The sequence below is a fragment of the Artibeus jamaicensis genome, unplaced genomic scaffold, assembly GCF_021234435.1.
Source record: "Artibeus jamaicensis isolate MK-2021 breed Jamaican fruit bat unplaced genomic scaffold, CSHL_Jam_final contig_548, whole genome shotgun sequence".
NCBI classification, from domain to species: Eukaryota; Metazoa; Chordata; class Mammalia; order Chiroptera; family Phyllostomidae; genus Artibeus; species Artibeus jamaicensis.
Genome location: NW_026521883.1, coordinates 9789801 through 9806420, shown reverse-complemented (window position 1 = coordinate 9806420; position 16620 = coordinate 9789801). Strand labels below are relative to the sequence as shown.

General features: G+C 49.1%; 1 protein-coding gene across 4 annotated transcripts in view; it reads right to left on the bottom strand.

The window, feature by feature from the left end:
- The window catches only part of DAPK2 (death associated protein kinase 2), a 105920-nt gene that overhangs the window by 18896 nt on the left and 70404 nt on the right, over positions 1–16620 (bottom strand). For all 4 annotated transcript variants that reach the window (XM_053670037.1, XM_037155554.2, XM_053670039.1 and 1 more), the window contains 3 exons: positions 6681–6810; positions 1483–1531; positions 433–459 (listed from right to left, as the gene is read on the bottom strand). In XM_053670037.1, coding sequence (XP_053526012.1) covers positions 433–459; positions 1483–1531; positions 6681–6810 — 206 coding nt within the window. The remainder of the gene's footprint in view (positions 1–432; positions 460–1482; positions 1532–6680; positions 6811–16620) is intronic.

The window sequence follows — 16620 nt, the reverse complement described above, 5'->3', positions numbered from 1 at the left end:
GACTCTGGGGAGAGAGGAGGGGGCAGAATGAGAGCTCTGAGAAAGGAGGGCAGAAAGGGAGAGAGCAAGGCAGGGTCAGGGAAGGCACAGCAGCTTGAGAGCTGTCCCAGGGCTTCTGAGTGTAAGGTAACATCCCTGTAGCACTTTGGTCTGGGGGAAGCCGAGCAGCGGATCCCTGGCCACAATGGGGATGCAGGCACAGGCTGCTCTTCTGGGTTCTGGCCCAAACTCAGCCCCAGGGTCAACGTGTGAAATGGAGCTAAGAGGGCTTAGCCTTAGGTTTGCTGTGTGTCTTGAACACATCTGGTTTTTGGTGGGTGCTCAGGAAATACCAACCTGTCTGTCTGGGAGGAGTGAGAAGGGCTGATCCCTCACTCCTCCCAGTCCCCCAGGTCTAAGCCGGGTGGGAGATGCAGAATCAGGGATACTCACAGGATGTAGGTGATGACGCCTATGCTCCTGCAAAACAAAGAACAGGCAAGTCAGGGCCTCCTGGCCCTGATCCCAGACCAGAAGGGAATCCCTGCATGGTTCTCGGGGGGAGTGGCCACGGGACCCTCCATGGCAGCCTCTGAAGGGCCCCACAGCCCTCTCTGTCCCGTTCTTCAGCAGCACCCACAGAGGCATTTAGAGTCGTCAAACTCTGGACATTGAGCCTGAGGATGTAAGTCAAGATCAGACTCCTGCCCTGGCAGGCTGTGATCGGGGCATGTCCCCTGTCACCTCTGAGCCTCTTTCTCCTCATACAGTGAGGACAATAACACCACCTCACAGGACTGCTGGGAGGATTTTAGAAAGCCAGTTCATCACAGTGCTCAGCCAACTACAAAGCACTGTTCAAAGAAAACAACTTCTGCCTGCACAGAGAATCAGTCGCTGCAGTATCCCAGGCCCACCACGGGGCCTTGAACTTGAGGCTCTCAGTGATCATTTGATTGACTGACTGAAAGAGCTATTGTTATATTATCTTGGTCATGGCTGTGCGGGCTTCCGAAGTGATCCTGTGCCTCCTTCCTCAGCTCTCCCCTCTCTCTCTGCCTCTCCTGTGTTCGAACTGCCCTCAGGGCCAAGCCTAGCTGTCTCCAGGTGCCCGGGCCTCAGACCCAGCACACCCAGAGCAGCCCGAGTCTCCGAAAGGGGAGTATGGAGAAAGGAGTATTCATTTTCTTTCTTTCTTTTTTTTTAAGATTTTACTTATTTTATTTTTAGACAGAAAGGAAGGGAGGGAGAGAGAAAAGGAGAGAAACATCAGTGTGTTTCTCACACACCCACTACTGGGGAGCTGGTTCACTATCCAGGCATGTGCCCTGACTAGGAATCGAACTGGCAACCCTGTGGTTCACAGGCTGGTGCTCAACCCACTGAGCCACAGCAGCCAGGGCAGGGGTATTCATTTTCAAGAAGGGTCAGTCAGAGCCAAGGTCTGAGGTCCTCTGCCCTTGGAAGGGTCCCCACACCCCCTGGGCGGCCTACACCACTCACCACATGTCAGCCTCCAGGCCCAGGGGCTCATAGTTCACGATTTCTGGAGCTGAAAAAAGCCATATCGAAGAGTTAGCAGGAATGAAAATGGAAGAGCCGGCTGTGGGGAATTTTAGGGAGCTTGAGGCCAAATGTCTCCATCCTGGATCTCCACTGAAAAAATAAAAATCAGAGCAAGGGAAGGAGAAAATCTCACTCTAAAAATTTTGAGGAAGTTACTTGTCTGTTACATTGATAGAAACCTTTTACAAAGAGGCCTTGATAGTGAGGATGAGGGAAAGCACATAGGAATGTCTGGGAAAGGAAGAGGAAGAGGAGGGTGGGGAGAGGAAGATGTAAGAGGGGAGAATGGGGCCTAGTGACAAGGCCTATTTAGAATGCTCTGGTAGGAAATGGTCCAGCCGGCACTGGAAGGTGATGGCGAAGGTGGCAGAGAGGGACTGTGTGTTCCTCTGAGTCTGGTCTGAAAGAGGGCACCTCCCACCTGATGGGTAGGAGGACATTCTGGGGTGCAAATGATGAGCTTGAGGTGCCTGAGGGGCATCGGGGGAAGGTGCCCAGGAAGAAGCTGGGACTGGGGAGGGGCCAGAGTCGTCCAGTTTGGAGTCACCGTCTAGGTGGAGACAGGCGCCGTGCAAACGATGTGACCAGGAAAGCGTGCGGGGTCTAGGAAGGAAGACCCCACTGAGGAGAGAAGGAGACCAAACGCAGCCTAGGGATCAAGCAGACAGGCCCTGGGAAGAGAGTGTTGAATTTCACACTCACCGCAGTGAGCAGAGAATGCCCTGCGTGTGGGAAGTGGAGATACGTGTGCAGACAACTCTTTTCAAAAGCTTGGCTGTGAAATGGAGGAGGAAGAGAGGGCAGAGTCTAGAGAAGGGAGGAGAACTGAGCCTGCGTCACCACTAATGGAATAAGGGTGGGAGTGGGCCAGGCTAAGTTTGTCGGTCCAACACAACATCAAAGCCAGTGCATCCACAGTGTGTGCCCATCATCCCCCCTCCCCCTCCCTCTGGTTCCATGACACAGGGAACCATTCTCCTGACTTTGCTGATTTTTTAGCTTTGTAAAAATGATGTCACACGGCATGGGACCTACTGTCACTTGATGTTTTTTCCCTCATTCAACATTCTGCTTCCAGTGCTAATTGAATGTTCATCCGTATCTTTCATTTTCACTGCTGTCTAATAGTCCACTGTGTGAACATACACATACCATCTTCTACGTCTCCTCTCAGGGACCTTCAGGACCACTGCCACTTCTTTTATTACTGGAACACTGTTTTTATGAACTTTTTGTACCCGTCTCCTGACACACACCTGCAAGGCTTTATCTAGGAGAGAAATATTCAAAGTGCGGTCCACAGACAAAGAGTCTGCTAACTGTCACTGGTCCAGACGAGACAGGTACAGAATTTGGGAGTAAGCACTTAGAGACAAATAGAGAAATATGACATTCAAACTGTGATAATTTTTCTAGAAATTTATTTTTCTTGTATCTTCCTGAAGCAGTCCAGTACAGTTGAAGAGTTTTTGTTTAAGTTTTTTTACCATAGAGAGTTTGAGAACACAACTCACTTTCCGGTGCTTATCTGCCTTCTACGTGCTTTTCTGTTTGTCCATTTTTTCTGTTTTTCTTCTTCCTTTTTCTTTTTTCTTTTTTAGTGTTCTTATCATTTTCCCCCAACTTATATTTTTGTAATGGCTGTGCTTCAGACTTTCTATGTCTACATAACAAATTCCAACACAAGTCAACACTTCAAACCTCCTCTAACAATACAGGGCCCTGATTTCAAGCATTCTGTCCTTTCTAAGATCATTTTCTTCAGTTTTTAGTTCAGTTTTCTGTTCTTTTTTATTCTCACAATTGAAACTTCACCATTATTTTAAACAGAAAATGTTTATCTGTGCCTCATGTTTACGGATTTCTTTGTTCCTATTACTTCTTACATGGAGACGTCTCTAAGAGGTCATTTTCCTTAACTTATAACTATACCTTCTAGACATTTCATTCAAAAAGTTCTGTTGATATTTGATTATTTGTTTTATTTTTGTTGTTCTTTTCCTTTTGTTTTTGTTTTTATTTTTTTGCTTTTACCCTCATTCTTGAAATGTAATTTTCCTGGATATACAATTATGGTTTTCTTTTTCCTCAGTTCTTTGAAGATAATATTCTATTGAATATTGGCTTTCATTTTTGTTTTGAGAAGTGTGCTGTTGATCTAACTACTGTTCGTTTGTTTATTTGTTTTGTAGGTGACCTATCTTTTCTCTCTGGCTGCTTTTAAAATCTTCTCTTTGTCTTTGGTACCCTAGAGTTTAACTATAATGTGGATAAGTAGGAGCTTTTTTTTTTCTGCCTGATACATATTATCCTTTTAGTATCCAATGTTTTTACATCAGTTCTGAAAATTTTTAGCCAGTCTTTTCAAATGTTGCCTCTAGCATTTCCATTCTTTCCTCTGAGGCTCCAAATAGATCTGTGTTGGGCTGTCTTTTTTTATCCTCATTCGCTTACCCTCTCATATTTCTATGTCTGTCACTCTAGCTAATTTTTTCCAGCTCAGTGTTCCAATTCTTCAGCACTCCCCTCAGCAGTATGTAATCTGCTATTTAGCTCACTTACTGAGTTTTAAATTTCTATGAATATATACTGAATTTCTTAAAGTTCTATGTGGTTCCCTTGTGACATTCTCTTGTTGCTTGCTCATTCTTGAGATTCTATCTTTTATTTCCATATACATTTCATTTATTTTATAGTCAACATCTGACCATTTCAGTATCTTATGTGTTCGGTCATCTAAATCTAGGTAGTCTCTGCCCGAAACGCCAACGTGTGGACGTGCCTTTAGGAGAGGTCTTCTACTGAATTTTCCTGCTGCTCACAGCTCCAGTTCTAAGTTTATTTCATCGGCTTTTGGGGATGGGACTGATGATGCTGAAGGAATTACTACCCTTACTCATTTCCTGTGAGTCCAGAATAGCTTCAAAAAGAGTATTTTTTAAGAACCCAGTTTTTTAGTGGGTGGGCTTTTGGAAGACCAGGTGTACCACCCTCCTGGAAGCTGACAGTACATTTTTAACGCTGGGTGTCAGGTTGAAATTTCGAAGAAATGGTGGGAATAAGGAAAATGGTTATGACGTGTTTCTCAAGAGTCTTGGGCAAAGAAGGTCATCGTAGTTTTGGCAGGTGCTTAGAGAAGCCACTCTATATGTTCCGTAAGGGACAAAGAGAACCAGGTTGGGGCTGGAGCTGGCTCATACTGGCTCACAAGAGTCAGCTGTGTGCATCTCTTCCCAACTCTGAACTCAGTGAGAACAGACTGGTAGCGTGAAATTGGGAAGTACTATAAACTAAGGTTTTGTTTTGAGACTCAACTGTTAGACATTTACCACCATACCACTGGGCAAAACATCCCACAGTCTGGCCCTACTCACTAAGATCCCACTCATACGACCAGTCTGCGTGAGCTCTAGGCTCCACCCCAAGTGGACAGTGCATCCTCCTGGTAAATGCACTGCTTCCGGCCCTCTCCCCCTGCTGTGGATGACCGACCCTGGGAGGCGCTCCTCCTCCACCCCAGCTCCCTCCCCGCCCCTCCTCAGACACTTCTCCCACCCGCAACAGCCCTGTGCCTCACCCATTCAAGGTGATAACTTATCCCATTGGCTTTGCTAGAATGGATATCTTGTTTGAACAAAATATATTAATCTCTATATTACTCTCTTTACAATTAATCACATCCTGTCTTGTGGCCCATTGTTGCCCTGAATTTCTAATTGCACCATTTATTGTTATTTAACAGTTGGTAAGACTTATATGAATAAATGTACTCATTTTTACTGCATACATAAATTGTGGGCAGCAACTACTATCTCAGAAAAGTTCAACAATAGATGTCTTATGCCCCAGGCTCAAGGTGTTCAACTTGTGTGGCTTTGTATGTCATTCTGAATGTGGCCCTTACCATCACTGTGTCTCTCGTGCCTCACCTAATATCTTTCATACTGAAGGTGAACAATAACCATTGGGTGACCTTAACTAAAACCCTCCAGCCCTCCAGTTCCACATTTGTTAAACTAGACCAGACGAACTGCAAAGGGCCACCCCACGCTCTTGTTCGGTGGCTTGATGTGTTGTTTCCACAAACTGTAAGCTCCCTGGGGCAGGGTCTCCTCCAAGAGACAATCCAGTGTAAGGGAAAGAGCTCAGCCTTCGGTGTGGGCCGTATCTGTGTTTGAATCTCGGCTCCGCCACCTAGTGGTCGTTTTGCCCTGAACAAAGCCCTTGATAGAGGAAATAATTAAATGTGTTTCCGTAGGTAGTTTGAAGGTTAACTGGGATACCGTACAGCACAAGGCATAGATAGTACTTGGCACACAGCAAGGGTCCCCTGCCAGTGGGTGTTCTGCAGCATCATTCCAGAGTGGCAGCAGAGCTGGTACGGGTGGCCCCAAAACCGTCAGAGTGAATGACCTGACACATTCTGTCTTCCTTTTTGTTTAGACTGTGGTCAGAAGTTTCAGCCCCTGGGTTTTGAGAAGACCATGCCCTCCTGCCATTTTCAGGACCACCCCAACCCCCACAGCAGACAGACAGTGGTTCTCAATTCTCGTTCCTTTCCCCTTTGCAAGGCTGTTTCTTTATGAAACCCCAGGCTGCAGCCCAAACACCGTGAAGGGGTTTCTGGGGCCTAGGCCAAGTGTGAGAGAAAGAGAGGAAGAGACAGCCACCAGTGCCCTGCTGCAGGTGGGCCTCCCGTGGGTACAGAAAGGACTGGCATACAAGAGAGGTGAGTGGGAGGATCTGGCATCTGGCAGATAATTTCCTTTTTTCTTTCCAGGAAACCAAAAACTCTCCAAAAAAAGTTGAATTTACAGGAATGTAGGAGGGTGATGTAATTTTAAATGTTCATAACAAACTCAACCGAGAGCAGGAGGTGGGACCAGCTCTGGGAAGGTTTAACTCTGCAAAGGCTGCCAGCCCTGCCTGGACTTCCGAAGGCCCCGCAGGCACTCAGAGCCGCCCCGGACCCCACCCAAGTGCCCGGCAAGACACTGCCCTCCCCACGCCTTACGTTTCCAGGGGTCTCTCCAAGGTATCATCTCCATAGCCCCAGACACAGCGCTTGTTACTGGAATTTCTTTACCCTTTGATCCCATATTCTTAGCTGGGGGAGAAATGGGCCTAACACTCACCAACAAATTCTGGTGTGCCAAAAATGTTCTTAAATTCAACTCCATCTTCTATTTCATGAGCCAGGCCAAAGTCAATCAGCTTGATGTGTGGAATGGGAATATCCTTGTCTAACAACATAATGTTTTCTGGCTGGAGAACAAACACAAAAAGGAAGAAAAGATGGTAATTAAAGCCCCGTATTGTGTTTTTGCTCTGGGGCTGGGGTGGGGTTTGCCATTCCTTTTTCAGAGACTGAAACGACACGAACTCGCTCTTGTTTGCCTGTTCTCAGGCTTCTGCTGTGAACTCAAAACCAGGCCCAGCACCCAGGGCCAGGCCTGGGTTCTACCAAACCAGCTGCTCCTGCTGCTCGCAGAAGAACTGGAAACCGGCTTTAATCCCCCTTCTGTCTCTGAATGGCACATTCCCTCAATGCGGTGCCTCTGTTTCCTCATCTGCCAAAAGGTGCCAGAGATTCCTGCCTTTCCGATAAACAAAACCACTGCCTCTGTGCAAATGTGATGTGGGCAGGGGCGTCAGAGCCAAGCCTTGGTTTACACTTGGCTTGTTGATCTTCTTCCTGACCACCTCCTGCCCCTGGCCAGCCAGCTTCCTGTTGACAACGTTCTTCTTCTTTAGACTATCCGAGCAGCTCGTGCTTCTCTTTGTGTTTAACTAATTTTGGCCCTCAGTAGGGCACAGGAAGAAATGCATCTGATTTCCAGGGAAAATACCAGCGGTCCAAGCTATTTCTAGCAAACTGCCGAATCTGACACAACCGTGTGGGTGTGTGGTGGTCGGGGAGCAGCCCTCCCCTGGCCTCACACGGCCTGGGCGCCCAGTGAGGCTCCAACAGGATCCTCAGCCTCCTCTTCTCACTCCCACCCACTGCCCCGAGTACCCAGTGGGCAAGCAGGTCCCTCTGCTTCACCCTCTTCCTTCCCGATCCCCACCACCACTCTCCCGGACTCCACGGAAAGTAGGACATCCTGGAAACGTACATCCGCCCAAAAACTTGTACCCAAATGTCACAGCAGCATATTCGCCAGTCCCAAAGTGGACACAACACAAATGTCCATCACCCGATGAGCGGATAAACAAAATGTGGTATAACCATACAATGGAATACTAGTCATAAAGAGTAATGAAGGCAAAGAAAAAGGACAAAAAGGGAGGCAGTGGAAATGGCAGGGGTAGTGATAGTGGTGCAAGTCCAGTGGCGTCAGGATCGGCTGCAGCAGGCACAGATGTGTGGCTCCCAAAGCCTCAGCGACAGCCTTGCCTGGCAGTCAGTGTGGGGCCTGGGTATGCAAGGCAGTGAGGAGATGTCTTTGGCCGGCCCACCTTCTGTCACTATTGCTGGGGCTGCAGGGCTGCACCACTGGAGCCAGGAGGCACCTCCACATGCCTTTCTGCCCCCACCCCTAGAGACAGCCTCTGCTCCCCATTGGTGCACACATCATTAGAGAAGAAAGACAAGCCCTTCAACCAGAGCCTGGCTGAGGGGAAGCGCTTCATCTACAACCAGACCACTGGAGAATTCACTGGGTTCTTGTCCCCACCTCAGCGCTCATGCATGGGGCCATTTGGGCCATCTGCACCTACCTTTGGGCTCTGCCCTGCCCTGACTGGAGGAACACAGAGACCATGGGCTCACTGCAGTCAGTGCTTCCTGCTTCCCTCCCTGGCCACCAAGGTGTCTCAAGGCTGGCCAGGGATTTGGACCCCATATCTAAGGTTCCTCCTGCTTTCAAAAAGACTTTCTTCTTGCTATCCCAACCTTCACTAATAGCCTGATAATACCCAGGAGGCAACACAGGGAATGACGTTCACCCAACTTCTACCAGGGCAAGCAGTGCCCTACTGTGCTCCATCATCCTTGTGGCCACCCTGATGGTAGGTACTGTTCTCCACCCCCACTTCACAGATGAGAAAACAGAGGCTCAGAGAGCTAAAGCATTTGTCCAGGGTCCAACAGCTCATAACAGTACAGTCAGGATGGACTCTCCAGGCAGCCTGGGCCCGCTCTCTTCACTACATCACCCAGTTTGGTCAAACATCTTCACTGGTCCCATTGACCATCAGAGAAAGCCCAGGTGTCCTGTCTGATAGTTGAGGCATCTGAGACTCTGTACCGGCTGCCCTGCGCTGCCCTCCCAGCCTCACTGCCCATCACTTGCCTGCACCTGCCCCTGTCCCCTCAGAGTGCTCCTCCAACACCCAGAACAATGCCTCAATTCCCTACTTTGCACTGGCTCTTCCCCTTGCCTGGAACACCTCGCCTACACTTCTTCACATTTTCAGAGCCTGTCTCTGAATCCCTGCCTCCTTTTACTCCCTTCCTTTTCAATGAAATGTTCATGCCTTCAGTGCTGACCAGAGAGTGGATCTGGATGTAAGCGCTCTCTCTCATATTGTGATGCTGCTTTCCTGGATGGTGGCCTCCCTGAGAAAATTCAAATCAGTGCCAAGGGTTCTGGCATCCCCAGTGGTATCTTCCATCCTACAAGTTCCATTAAAATTTGCTGACGTGGATTGAAAGAACTGGGGGCCAATGGTCTAGAAACGCCCGAGGCACCCCTCCCCACAGAGCTGCTGTAGGGCTGAGTGATGAGGGAAAGGGTCTCAGGGAGGGGCCCCAAGGGTAGTGGCCCCCTCCAGAGTTGGGGGGAGCTGTGCCCCCGATAGTTTTGTCTAAGCTTCTTTGCTTCCCCCCTCCTCAAATAGGGTGGGGTGGTAGGAAAGACCGCAGGCCCGGGGTGTTGAGAAGCTCCTTTTTCAGCTCTGTCACCTGAGGCTGTGTGAGGCTGTGTGAGCTTCAGACAGGCAACTTCCTGTCTTGGCCTCAGCCCCAACTCTAAGGTAGACAGCGGACGATGTTCAAAGCCTTTTTGAGCTCTAGGCTCTGCAACTGCAAGGTGGCACAACCTCTTGTGCTGGCTGTGGGCCCACACCCCAAATTTCTACTGCGCTGGGCCTGAAGGCAGGACATGCAAAGGCTCAGGTCACCCGGCCCCAAGTCGGGAAGGAAGAACAGGCAGCTACGACCACAGGCCTCTGGGCCCAAGCCAGACTGGCCTCTAGGGTAGTACAGTCCTATCCATACTGTCTTGCCCCTGTCATTTTCCTCCAGCTTTATTTACTTCAGTCAAATGCTTCACCCACATACCTGACATCATCACCAAAGCACACCTGGAGGGAGGGCTCACAATCCCATAGGAGCCTGTGAACCTGCCACCAGGAGGTGAAACTGCCCTCACCTGTCAAAACAGACCCACCCAGCTCAGCCCACCAGGCAGCAGTGGGAGAGGCCAATGTGCCCCTTCACGTCCCAGTGGATCTGGCCAGAGGCGCCTGCTGTGGTGCCAACCCAGCAGCTGGCCCTCCAGGTGGGACCTGTGTCAGTGGGGGATCCCCAGCACAGCGTATCCAGGAGCCCCTGCAGGACGAAGGCAGCATCTGGGGGCGGATGTAGTACGGTGTAAATGACCAGAGCTTAGAGTCAGGCAGGTCTGAGTTCAAATCCCAGCTCTGCCACTCACAGGAAAACCTGGGCAAAGTCACTGGATCTCTTGGAGCCTTGGTTTCCCATCTGTGTAATGGAACAATACCTGCTATAGCACGGAGTTGTTCTGAGGACTCAGAGATGGTCACATAAGGAGCAGTGCCTGCTGAGATTCAGAGAATGGTAGCTGTATCTGTCCTCCCCTTTCTGGGGTACAGTGCTGACAACAGTCATTCCTGGGAACTTTCCCGAGTCCCTGCTACACCACCTGCGTATGGCTGAAGAACATGCCTGTCATGGACCCGCCTCCTCCCTCACTCACCTCTGCTTCCCTCTTCCCATCGCCCCCCCACCCCCAGACTCACAGCACTGGGGCTGACCTCAGGTCATTTAGTCCTCTCATGCTGCAGAGCAAGCCTCAGAGGTTGAGAATCCGCCAAGGCTACTGATCAAGGAGCAGAGTCCAAGTCTGCTGGGCCCTGGCCTAGTGTCCTCTCCAGGTGCCCGCGTGACTGCTTGTCACCAGATAAAGCTGCTCAGCTCAGCAGAGCAGGGGCCTAGCCCGGGACGAGGAAGCTGCCTATGAACCTTCACTGGCGATGTCAAACACAGCCCCAGATTATTCAGGAAATGCTGGGTAACCTGAGAAAGCAAGGCCGCTCGCTGCCAGACCTCTGTGGGCAGGTTTTCACGGGACTGCAGCTCACTCTCCTGCTGGCACTCTGCAGATGACACCCCACTGGCCTCCAGTATCACCCAGGCCCCAGGCAGGTGTCCACCTCTGGCCAGCTCACCTTCTGCTACAGCAGGACTGGCTTTCTCATCACCCCCACCCACAGCTGCAGGTCTCTCTGCCTTCCTGACAAGCTTCTCCTTCCCCCTCACCACCCAGCTCCAGCTCTTCCACACCATAACGTCCTCTGTGACCCCTCCACTCCAACACACGTGACTACTTGCTTCCACCCAAGGGCCAGCGTGGGACCCTGACACGACTCTAGCAGAGAACCAGCTGCGTTATAATTACTTCCTTCTGTGTCCTCTTCCCACTATACGGAAGCCCCACAAGGGGAATAGGGACCTTCCTCTTATTTCCATCTCTACAAACAAGAGCAGCTGGCTCTCAGTTCAGCAACCTGTCACTGAGTTCGCAGGCCAGCACTCGGTCCACTGAGCCACACCAACCAGGGCCCAACAGCCTTGTTAGAACTACACTCATCTGCCAAATGCATCCACAGGTTGGCTGCTGATGTATGACGTTGGCAGAAACCGAGGAAAGTGCTCTATAAAAATCACTTGGCTCTCTGGAATTTATAATAAAGAGTATTATATATTTTATTTTGTAAATTGTGCTACAAATATTTTTATCTTACCATTCATAGTAAACGTGTGTGTGTATACATTGGCTTTCTGAAGCTCTGGCTGTTACCAGAATACCACTGCACAGAACCTCAGCAAGGTAGGTTACGGTCTCTGTTTTCCACACAAGAAACTGAGGAACAGAGAAGTTAAGTAACTCATTCAAGGTCATACAGCTAATAAGTGGTGGAGCTAGGGTGGAGCCCGGGTCTCAGTGACAGGTTTCAGCTCTGCCTACCACTCTCCACTGCTTCCAGAATCAAGATTCTTTCACTCGTACTGAGATGGGCTGCAGTGGGAGGGCCAACGGTGGAGCTGTGGATAGAACTTTAAAAAGTACCGTTTGGCCCTGGCTGGTGTGTGGCTCGGTGGACTGAGTGCCAGCCTGCGAGCCAAGGGGTCGCTGGTTCCATTCCCAGTCAGGGCCCATGCCTGGGTTGTGGGTGAGATCCTCAGTTCGGGGCGCACAAGGAGCAACCAGACATTGACGCTTCTCTCTCTCTTTCTCCCTCCCTTTCTTGCTCTAAATATAAATAAATAAATAAATAATTGAACATGTGATAGTTCAATGGGGATCAGGCCTGGCTGGGGAGGGGAGGCTGCAGATAGCTGGCAGCAGCAAGAGGCCTCTGAGCACCTAACCCTGATGGCAAAGGCAGTAGGGACAAAAGAGGAGAAGGCGCTGCATTTTTGTCGTAGGTTCCTCACGTGTAACACAGGGGTCGGGAGCCATCTATCGCAACCACATCAGCCTCACGTACTGTCCTGCCACACTGGGAGTCTGCGTGGCCTGCCAGCTGGAAAATGCCACCTTAGTCAGCCTCCCTTTAGATGCTTCCATGCCCACTGCCCATTCTGAGTTCTTTTGGAGACAACGGAGGAATAGGGAGAAATCCGGCCTTACAGGGAAGCTGGTTAAAACTCACAGCCAGCGCTTGCAAGGAGTTTCGAGTTGGCAGGGCCCTTTCATAGACAGTCATCTCCCTGGTGCCTCACCCCACTCCGGTGGGACAGGAAGGAAAGGCAGATTTATCTCCATACTCAAGATCTGGAAAGGCTAGAGACGTGACCTCCCCATAATTCCGCAGCAGAGGGGAGACTCAAATGCAGGCCCAGCCCCCAGTCTTCTCCCTTTTCCCCTTGGCCACGTGGCCTCCTGCTCTGTCTTTCAAGGATCAGCTGGTTGATGTATTGCTCCTCATTTCAACTCTTTTACTGATGGGTCTCCATCGTTCAGTTTTTGCCACATTTTATTCTTTCCCTCAACCATTCAGTTCAGCAACCTTAGTTCACCTGTCCTCAGATTACTGTAGGGTGGCCTGGCAAAAGTTGATGAAGCAGCCAGCATACATTTCTAGGCTCCAGGCACACAGTCTGGTGCAGGGCTGAGGTAAATGGACCCATGGAGTACACTCTGAGGCTGGGGCACAGGCTAAGCTTTGGGTATGAAGAACTGGGAATAGGTCCATCCCTCAGAACACACTGGAAAAATAGGGAAACCAGGAAAGACTTGTATAAAAGCTTCTAAAGCAAAGTAAAATAATTCAGAACACACATGGGCTGCTTGGGTGAGAATGCAAATGGAGAAAGCAGGAGGGAAGATCACGAAAGTAGTGTAGTTCTAAGTACCTGGAAACACACACACACCTGTTCATAAAAAGCTGGAGAATAATAATTGTCATGCTATTATTTTCTTATAATAGCATAAAAGACCATCAATTTCATTTTAAAACATTGATGGGGTATCTTTGGTTCACTTCTTTCTAACATTGCTACTACAATTTCCTACTGGCTAATTCTCTCCCATCCATCCTCTCCCCTCTGGGAGAACTTTTTTCTATATCAGAAATAGAATCATGTTTCTCCACCAATTAAAGGTCTTTTATAAATTATTGTTCCTTTTCTTAAGTGTGAAGATGGTGCTGTGGGTTGTTAGGAGACAGACATTTACCTTGGGAGATACATACAGAAGCGTTTAGAGTGAAGTATCAGGATGGTTACAGTTTTTTTCAAATGATACCGAAAGTTTAAAAAATCAGATACATGTACATATATAATGCTCTTTATATAACATACATGTTTTTGTTTTTTAAAGACAGAAAGAGGTGAAGCAAGTGTGACCAAATGTTGAATTTAGGAGGAGAGTATCTACTGTATTCTCTAATTTCTTCAAATGCTTTGAAATGTATAATAAAAACTTTTGAGGGAAAAAAGCCCTCCAGGACTGCCTGCCTGCACAGACCCCTTGGTTGGCCCTGGACCTCCACCGTCTCCCCTTGACCCATCCTGACAGTTAAATCTCTGTGGAAATAGCCTCATTCTTGTAAGTTCTACTCTCATTGAAATGCATGCACATTTTATAGCAATTAATAAAATACAAATTAATCCATTTAATTTAAATAGTATAATCATAATTAAATATTCCTCATATCTAATGAGGAATAGCTTATTAGAAAGAAAAAACAATGTAGCTGAGGAATTAACTGTGTAAAGAATAAATGTATACAACAGTACAGACCTTTGAATTAGCCATGTGTAAAAGGCGTGGCCCAAGGGAGAAATCTGCACTGTTAGAATCTGGTGAAATAAAAGCTGGTGACACCCAGCTTTGCTTAATGGTTCCTCACTGACTAAGCTCAAGTCCAAGCCCTGACATTTAATACCTGTGTGATCTTGAATGAGTTACTTAACCTGCCCAGAGTCTCAATTGCCTTGTGTGTAAAAAAGTGGCCATACCTTGCACTTCAATGCATGGCTGTGAATCAAATGAGAGAACAGGTGTAAGCATGTACCTTCTAGAACACACTACATACATTAAAGCATTTATTAGTACCATTCCCGTGAAAGCTCGATGAACAGACCCCACCACATCATGAACAGAAGAACAGCTCAAAGGATGCTCGGGGCTAGAGGAATCTGGGTTTTTAGAGTTACCGCTGCTTAACACTGTTTATAGAAATCAGAAAGGCCCCCTTGAGAGTTTTTGGTTATGGGCTTGCATACAATTTCATTCAACGCTCATGTCCTATTTTTTTTCCCTTAAATACTAGTCAGGCCTGAGGACTACCTCCCATTCCTGAATTCTCAAGTCGATTAGGGTTAAGGTGGTGGGGGAGGGTGGGGACACACCCTCACTCAGGGAGGAACCTCCTAACTCCAAAATAAACAGAAAACCACACAAAATGCCCTTTACAAGGCCCTTATTTGGGTTGGGATTATATACCAGGGTGAGGTCCCTGGGTGGCACTGAGCCCCAATCCCTGCTAACCCATCCTGCGGAAGGCGTGTCTGAAGCCACATCAGGTGCTACCCAGTACTGAGCGGTGTCAGCCCCCGTGTCCCTCCCGTCTGTGTGCACACAGGCATTCTCCTGCTTCCCACACCAGCAGGCCTTTCTGTGGCGAATCCACACCCCACTCCAGGATGGTTTTCACCCTGCTGAGGCGGAGAGCTTGCCCCTTGGAAGTGATCATTCTTGGGTTAGCTTTTATTTCAGGTGGTCCCCCCACAGAGTCCCACCGTGGCCATCTCTCACTGCATGGTGGGCCCTTGGAAAGCGGGTACTATATCCCATTGATGTTTGTCACTCTGCCTTCTGGCCTAAAGTAGTCTCTCAATGAATGTTCACACCACTGAATTGAAATCTGCCTGCAACCTCTTTGCTTTTTCTGGTTGACATAAAAGGGCCTTAGCCATCCATGCATGCGTTTGGTCTCACTAAGGCATTCTCATTCATTCACTTACTTATTCACTCCACACTGAGTAACCTGCCAGGTGTCAGTCACTGAACTAGACACAGGCAGCAGGAAGTGATTCACAGTGATAAGTGCTCTCAGCAGTAGTTTGTACAAAGGGCAACAGAAGCAAGGAGGCAGGTTAGTTCTCAGCTAAGCTTTGGGAGGTGACAGCGAGGTGAAAGGCTTCCCAGAGGAAATCGTGTTTCTGCTGGGCCTTGAAGGATGAGCGGAAGTCCACAGGCAGAGAAAAGGAAGAGCGGCAGCATCCTGGATGGGAACAGCACGAACAGAGGAGGAGAGAGGCCAGAATGATATCTGTGGTCTGCCTGGCCGAGACTAGCGTCTTGGAGTGAGGAAAGGTGGACAGAGCCAGAATCAAGGCAAAGGCAGCGTAAGAAAGGCCTGAGAGCTATGCTGAGAACTCGTTCATTTTTCCTGTGGGTTATAAGGATCCATCAGATTTCTGGGCAACGGCATGCCGTGATCTGTTTACCAAGACTGCTTATCACCGTTACTGGGTCCATTCATCTGCTTTCTGCCTCAGAGCTGGGAGCGTGTCGCAAGCAGGGACAGAGGCTCACCGTCCCCAGTACAATGGCTGGCGTAGGAGTAGATGTTATTTGTATTCTGAAGACAGGCCAGAGAGCTGAACCTCCCCCATCACCTGCTCCTTCAAGCTGGAAAGCGAGAGTGGAGAACGGGTCATGGGTAGGAACGTGGACTCCACGTGGTTAGCCTGGCTTGCTGGATGAGGCAGAATGAAAGAGGAGAGGAAAACAGAGACCCCTCGTTGAGAATGAAGACTGGGAATAAAACTGTGTTCATATCAAACGAATTTGATAAGGTGGGAGACAACATGGAACTGAGAGGTCCCCTCTGAGCTGGGTCTTCTATGTGTGATCCCCTCCAGCTGAGGTCCCCCTATTTATCACTTTCTGAAGTGGCCTAGCTGGACCCAGGCCAAGGGACCCACTGGCGGGAAGTCGGAAGACTCAGAGTCCACACATAACTCTAAGGAGAGAAGGCCGGGGCAGATGCTAGCCGAATCCCTTCCCTACATGCATCCAGGAGAAATCCATATGTCTCCAGACTGCGGAAAACGTCCAGACTGAGCCCAGGAGCCAGTGAAGATCCTGCACCGGCAGCCCCACCCAGCAGCCAATCAGCTCTCTGCTGGGCGATGGAGAATTGCACTGGCAGGCTTTGTCTCCCCCAGTTGATTGGGGCCCAAAACACTGTAACAAGAATTGTATTTCTTTTCCTCTATTCTGCAGAGGGAAATAACACCACCAGCTCCGATCACGGAGCACCTATTTGGTATTCCACACTTCACGCTGCTTCTCTGTAGCCCTTACAACAGCT